Raw genomic sequence first — 7,055 nt, 5'->3', positions numbered from 1 at the left:
CTCGCCCGCCACACACACCTTGGCTCTGCCGGCACCACCCCTAACACCCAACCTTGTAAGGCCTTATAGAACTAAGTTCAGAGCCAGGGTGCAGGAAGAAGGGAGCAGAGCCATTCAGACTTGGGTGGAGAGAGGGGCTTACTAGGGTTAGGAGAGGAGATACATGAAGGGGGTGATGTGTGGTTAGGGGGGTGAGGAGTTTGGGTGAGGGGTGCTGTGACACTGGAAGAAGCACAGAATTTGAAGTCAGACACACCAGGACTGGACCCTGCCACATAGTTTGTGTGCTGTGTAACCTTTGGCAAATTGCTTGACCTCTCTGGGCCTCAGTTTCTCCAGCTATACAAGGTAAATAGCATTGAGACATGGGTTTATTGTGATTAAATGAATGAAATAAATTAGAAGAGTATGCACATCACCAACAACCATTTACCAAGCTCTCTGTGGGTATTTCTCATATTATCCCAATCAATGTTCCCAAAGACCCTTTTTAAAGAAAACTTGGCTCAGAGAGATTAAGTAATTTGCATGAGGTCACACAGTTAATAGAGGGCTCCATCTTGGGGGTGTGGGTGCTATTTGCCACCCATCCCTACTTCTCAGCTGGGCCCATTTATCCTGGGGCAGGTGACTGAAGGATAAACACGGCAAGTCTTTCTGGAGTATAATATTTACGTTTATAGCAAAGCCAACTTGGACATACGAAATGGAATGCAAAATCCACATGGACTTCTAAGGTAAATAGAAAACATTAGAAAAAGAAGAGTTTTGCTTTGGGCAGGCTGCTTCAGGTCACACTCCTGGGGGTCAGCCAGGGCTGACTTGCCTTGTGGCGAGGGGCACTTTGGTGGGGGTCTGAGGGGCCTTGGGCCAGCCAGGAGAGACTGTGCCACGGGGCGGGCGATGTGTTAGGAGAGGACGGGGCACTCACGCTTCACGCTGAGCCTGGCCAGGGTGCGATCGTGGTGGCTCTCGCAGCCGTAGGTGCCCTGGTCGGCTGGTACGACGCCGTGGATGAAGAGGCGGTAGACGTGGCCATCCTGGGCCGTGGACAGGCGGGAGTCGGGTGGTAGGGGTGCCCCACCTCGCACCCAGCGCACGGCCCCTGCCGCACCCACTCGGCCTGTCTCTACTTCGAGGCACACGTCCTGGCCTTCCTCTGCACGCACGTCCTGCAGCCGCCGCAGGAAGAGCAGCTCCGTCTCTGGGGAGAAAGAGAGGGGGCCGTGGAGCCTGGTGGGCTGACCCCCTTCTCCCTCTCAGGGATCTGTCCCCTGTCATGGCCGGGGCTGGGAGAATACGTTCAGGAACAAGACTACTGTGTCTCCATCAGGACCAAACCTCGAACGTGGAGCCGGGCGCTTGTGGATGTGCCCCCTGCTTGGGCAGTCACGGTCCCCGCGTCCTCGAGCTGGCAGCCTCGCACGGTCAATATGCGGCTTGACCCATTCTGGGCCATCTCTAGCTGGGGCCCTGGGGTGACAATGGCCCCATTGTGCAGCCAAGTGACGTCGGCGTCCGGTGGGGAGACTTCACACCGGAACGTGGCATCATCACCCTCGTGGACAGTTAGTGGTGTCAGCTCCGAGACCAGCTTCACCGGCGGTGGTTCTGGGGGGTGGGATCAGGCAGTGAGGTAGGCTGGGTCTTTCCGCCTCCCTCCTCCTCATCCCCTTTGCATCCCCTCACCTCCAGTAACAGGCCCTCATCCTCCAGTTATTGAACAGAACCTTCCTGAGGACCTACTGTGTGTCAGCCATGAGGTGTTTCAAAGGACAAGACGTCAACGCCCTGCTACTCCTAGCCACCTCCGCCCAATGCTGGCCTGGCACCCACCTCTCTGACTCCCTAGTAATAGTAGGTCATTTACTATGGACCCAATTTATCTCATTTAACTGTCACAACAGCCCTATAGGACAAGCATTATCCCTCCACTTTGGAGCTGGGGCTCAGAGAGTTTAAGTAAGTTGCCAGTGTCACACAACTACTGGGAAGCAGAATCCAGATTGGAAACTGGTGTGGGTGGCACTGACTCCAGAGCCCTGCTTTTAACCACTGGTCCGTGCCCCTCCTATTATTTGAGGGTTCCTGGAAAAGGGAGCCCTGAGCCCTCATCCCAGGAATGGTCACGCATGCATGGGTTGGAGCCAGAGGCAGAGAGGTGGGGTCGGGGCGCGGGGGCCCAGAGTGGTTCGGGCGTGTGGCCCTTGGGGCGTGAGTGGTGCACTGTTACCTTCCACGCTGACGAGGAAGATGCGGCTGTCCTGGGGCGTGTCGCACAGGTACTCCCCGGCGTCCCTGCTCCGGGCCCTCTGCACCCGCAGCACCTGCCTCGCCCCGTCCTGCTCCAGCTGCACCCGCCCCTGGCTTGCCAGGCGCTCCCCGTCCTTGTACCAGCGCACAGGGCCTCCCGGCCCGGAGAGGTGCACCACCAGCTCCAGGTCCCCGCCTGGGGTGCTGCGAACCCTTGTCTGGGCTGCCTCGGGGTCCACCACCCGCACGGGGGGCTCTGTGGGCTCAGAGCCGGAGGTCACCAGGAGGGAGTGGCTCGTGGGCCGGGAGGAGGGCAGTGGGAGGCAAGACAGGGAAAGGGACCGAGAGCAGTGGGGCAGGGGGTGGGCCAGGTGTGCTAGAGAAGGGGGAGACTCATGGGTTTCGGGGTGCGACTCTCAGGCTTCCTGCCCGGGCTATACTCACCAGCCACTTGGACGGTGAAGCTGAGGCTGGGCGCCCCCGGGGCTGCCCCTGCCTGGCAGGTGTAGAGGCCTGCGTGGACCGGGTCTGCAGCCCGGATGCAGAGGATACGGCGGGGGCCCTCGGCTTGGAGCTCCAGACCCTCACCCTCCTGCACCGGCCTCCCGTTGTGGCTCCAGAAGACGAGGGCGCCAGCCCGGGACAGTTCACAGCTCAGCACCAGCGGCTCCCCGGGGGCCACGCAGAGCGGGCTGGGGGCTGCCTCTGGGGCAAGGAACTGGACTGGGGGCTCTGGACAGAGAGGAGAGTTATCAGCTCGGTGATGCTCCCACCTCCCGCACCTTGGCTGGCCGGGAGCACCCACCAGCCAGGCTGACGTTGAAGGTGACGGCTTCATCACGAGTCTCACACACATACTCCCCGGCGTCCTCAGGCTGGGCGTGGGGCAGGGTCAGGGTGCGAGTGGGCCCCTTGGCACCCAGCTGCAGGGCATCTGATGCTTCCACCTCCAGCCCATCCTTGTACCAGCGCACCTGGGACCCAGCCGGGGCCACCTCGCAGCGCAGCTCCACGCGCCCTGGAACCCCGAACTGCAGGTCCAGGGAACGGGCCACCGGATGCAAAATCCTCTCTGGAGTGGCTGGTGGGTGGATAGAGAGAGGGGAGAGTGGGCTCGGCCAGCAGGCCTCTACCTGCCTCCCCACTAGATCCTCAGCCCTTTGCAGTGCAGCTCTTGGGAACGGTGCCACCTACAATCCGTGGGCACTCACCGTGTGCCAGGTGTTGTGCTAAGCGCACTGCAGCTCTTTGCTCAGCTACTCCTGACATTCCCTATTGTTGGCTTCACTTTACAGATGAGGACCTGAAGCCTCTTTTTAGAGAACTGACTTGCTCTAGGTCACACGGGAAAAAAAGAGGTAGACCCACACTCACAGCCACATCTATCTGACCTCAATGCACATCCCTCCCTACCCCACCCACACTTCCTATCCCCTTTGCCTGCTCTGCCTCCGATCACCACCCGAAAAACCGTCTATTTTCCTTATTTGCTGTCTGTCCACTCTCACGAGAAGGCAAGCTCCATAAAGACCGGTTTTCTCTCCTTGGTTCACTGCTGTATCCCTCAGCATTCACAACAGCGCTGAGCACGTCAGCATTTGTTGAATAAGTGAATGAATAAGTGCTCCTGGTTGCGGGGCTCTCTCCACCAGGCCTCTGGTCATTGTCCTGGTATGATTTGGGCAAGTCAGGGCTCTCTAATGGCTGAGAATGAGGAGGCTGGGGGAGGGGGAAGGCTGGACAAGGGGAGAGCCGTGTGCAGCAGTCAGGGACCCTGAAGGTGCAAGAACTGGGAGGGTTGGGTGTCTGTCCCTCAGCCTCCCGCCTCTTTTCCTCCCCAGGGTGTCCCAGAGACTGCCCACCTGTGACGGTGACAGTGAAGAAGGCTGAGTCGTCTCCAGCGTCGCACACGAACTCGCCCCCGTCCTCGGGCTGGGCAGCAGGCAGCACCAGGCGGCGGCAGGGCCCGTCACTCTCCAGCACCAGGGCCTCACTCTCCTCCACCTCCAGCCCATCCTTGTACCAGCGCACGGGGGCGTCCTCCCGCGACAGCTCACACATCAGCACCACACACTCCAAGCTCACGGCGACCAAGGTCACCTCGTCCCGGGGGTATATGATGCGCACTGGGGGTTCTGTAGAGTGGGGACAACCACAGCCTGTCACAAACTCACCGGCAGTCTCCCTGGAGCCATCTGGCAGCATGAAGTCCCGCTCACCCACAATCGTAAGAGTAATAAGGATAATAGGTCCGAAATCTGTTCTCTGAAATCCCTGGGGCCAGAAGTGCTACAGAATCCACAATGCTTCCGATTCCAGAAATGGTGCGTTCATCGTACATCACCTGCCGCCCTCAGCCCCCACTGTGGTCCCCCCGTAATCAATCACATTAACATTTCTGCAGTGTAGCATATAGATTCACCCTAAGCAGGCTACTTAAAAAGTACAAATAGCTTCACAGAGTTAAGTTCAGATTTTACTGAAATGACTTTTAATACCAAACTTACAAAAAGCCTTTTGATTTTGAGCAGTTTTTTTTTTAAATTTCAGAACTGTGGATAAGGGATGGTGGATTTGTAATAGCAAGTACTTATATACAGCTTGCTAGAGTTCCAGGAACAGTCATAAGCACTTTACACCCTCGTAGCAATCCTAAGGAGTAGGTATTATTTTATACCCATTTCCCAGATGAGGCAACTGAGGCATGGTGTGATTAAGCAACTTCCTTATGGTCATAGCTGGCTATACCTACTCGAGGGCAGGAGGAAGAACTACCATCTGATAAAGGGAGGGTCAGACTCTGCAAGCAGTGGTAAGGACTCCAAGCCAAGGCTTGCAGGAAACTCAGTAATGAATTTTGCATCTGTGCATGAGTTGTCAACACCTAAGATTTCCCCAGGGATATTAAACGCTGTTTCTAGGAGTTCATCTCCAGCTGCTCTGGAGTGGTCAGTCTTTCACAGAAAGGAGCCATGGCAATATTGGTGGTGACCAGTGCACTGAGCCCGGGCCTGCCCATGCTTTCACGTACCTTGGAGGTCTCCCAGAATCAAGTCTCCAGGACACTTTCGTGTTCCTTTAGCATTTGGCCCCCTTGTGGCTGGGCTGGGGAACTGCTAGCTTCCTGGTCTAGGTCTTTGCAGAGGCGTGTAAGGGCAGATGGGCCCACCAGTGCACACTGAGCCCTTGCCTCCGCCTCCTCCCTAACTGGGCTTATTCTAAGAGTCTACAGGATGCAGGCTGGTTCTCTGAGGCCCAGCACCACCAGTAGATTGCAGAGTGCGGCTGCCTGAGTGGTGGGGGAGGTGATGGAGGCAGTGGAGTGAGAATGGGGTGCAGCCATGGGGCTGGGGTGCCTGCACAGCTGTGGCCCACAGCTTGGCATCAGACTTGATTCTCCTGGTCCACACAAGGTGTGTTGTGTGAGCCTCTCACGAAGAATCTGGTGTTTTGCGGGGAGGCCAGTTTTGAGCTGGAATGTGTGTGTCTGCGGCCATTATGTCTGGCCAGGGGTTGGGGCGGGAGAGGCTGAAGGGATTCACTACGGGACAGAATATGTGCAGAAAGGCCTCTTCGGCTTTGTGACTTGTGTGCTTCTGGGGTGCAGGGAGTCGGGGGGCCCTAAGTAGCTCAAGCCTAGGCTGAAGCATTGGCAGGGACAGGGCAGGGTAACCAGATGATGCCAGCATCAGGACGGTCGCTCCAGTGCAGCCAGTGGGTTCTTCCGTGCCGCCCAGAACTGCCTAGGTCCCACCCTCCCCATCCCCCTCACACACACTGGGATTGGCGCCGTGGGCTGCAGTCCCAAAGTTTCTGGCACTGAACCGTCACTTCCAGAGTCATCCTGTGCTTTCCCGATTTGAACATTCTCCCCCCACCTTCAGCCCAAACCCTGACCTCCACTTAGCTAACTCAGCCGCTGCTCCAAATGGCCCCTTTGAAGGCACTTCCTGCCTGCCAACCAGGTCAGCAGCCCCCAGCTTTGGGTACCCACTGTACCCTATCACGACACCCGGCAACCCTCACTCTGAGACCCTCTAATGTGCCCGGCTCTCCTGCCAGTCTGCGCACTCCCGGAGGGACGTGCGCGCGTGCGTCTGTGAGCTGCTGAGTGGCCGTCCGGAGCCCACCCCGGGTGGCACGGCGACCGACTTTCCCCGAGGCCCTCCCTGACCTCCTGCTCTCTTGAGACCTCACCCCTCACAGCACTTGTCACGAGGTGTCGCTGTACATTTATTTGCGTGTTTATTGGTTAAACACAGGGGTCGCAAACTCAAATGCCCACGGGGGCCAGGTAAGGTAAGGTCAGTGGCTGAAGTGGTCTGGGGGGAGCAAAAAGGAACAGCGGGCAGGGTGGGACAGAGGAATGTGGGCCCCGTGTTACAGGGGCAGCTGCTACTCAGCGCCAGCTGTTCGTCGCCAAGGGGGGAAGCGGGACCAGAGGCGCCGGGTCTTCGGCTTTTTCAAGAGGACGCATAACTCCGGGTTGTTATTTGAACTGTCCTGACTTTGGTAAGACTCTGCAGGCCAAACAAAACATATCTGTGGGCTGTATGGGGCCCTAGGGACTGCCCGTTTGCGACCCCTGGTTAACGGCTGCCTCCCCAGCTCTCTGGCAGCTGGGAGAAGGGACCACGTCTGCAATACGCACCAGTGACCTGCAGCACCTGGCCCAGTACCTGACACATAGAAAGTGCTCAGTAAACGAGCCGGTGGAGGATAGCTATTCCTGGCCTTGGGTGCCGGGGAGGAGCCTGCTTATTCGAACACAGACCCTGGGGTCTTCCCGGCAGGGCCCCCCG

General features: G+C 57.9%; 1 protein-coding gene across 1 annotated transcript in view; it reads right to left on the bottom strand.

The window, feature by feature from the left end:
• The window catches only part of OBSL1 (obscurin like cytoskeletal adaptor 1), a 19,164-nt gene that overhangs the window by 4,179 nt on the left and 7,930 nt on the right, over window positions 1-7,055 (bottom strand). The window contains exons 10-15 of the mRNA XM_024763139.1: window positions 4,116-4,388; window positions 3,059-3,334; window positions 2,698-2,985; window positions 2,234-2,509; window positions 1,342-1,611; window positions 932-1,204 (exon numbers count right to left, since the gene is read on the bottom strand). Of these exons, the coding sequence (XP_024618907.1) occupies window positions 932-1,204; window positions 1,342-1,611; window positions 2,234-2,509; window positions 2,698-2,985; window positions 3,059-3,334; window positions 4,116-4,388 (1,656 nt within the window). The remainder of the gene's footprint in view (window positions 1-931; window positions 1,205-1,341; window positions 1,612-2,233; window positions 2,510-2,697; window positions 2,986-3,058; window positions 3,335-4,115; window positions 4,389-7,055) is intronic.

This window comes from Neophocaena asiaeorientalis, unplaced genomic scaffold, assembly GCF_003031525.2.
Source record: "Neophocaena asiaeorientalis asiaeorientalis breed wild unplaced genomic scaffold, Neophocaena_asiaeorientalis_V1.1 scaffold86, whole genome shotgun sequence".
NCBI classification, from domain to species: Eukaryota; Metazoa; Chordata; class Mammalia; order Artiodactyla; family Phocoenidae; genus Neophocaena; species Neophocaena asiaeorientalis.
This window is presented reverse-complemented; position numbering and strand designations above follow the sequence as displayed.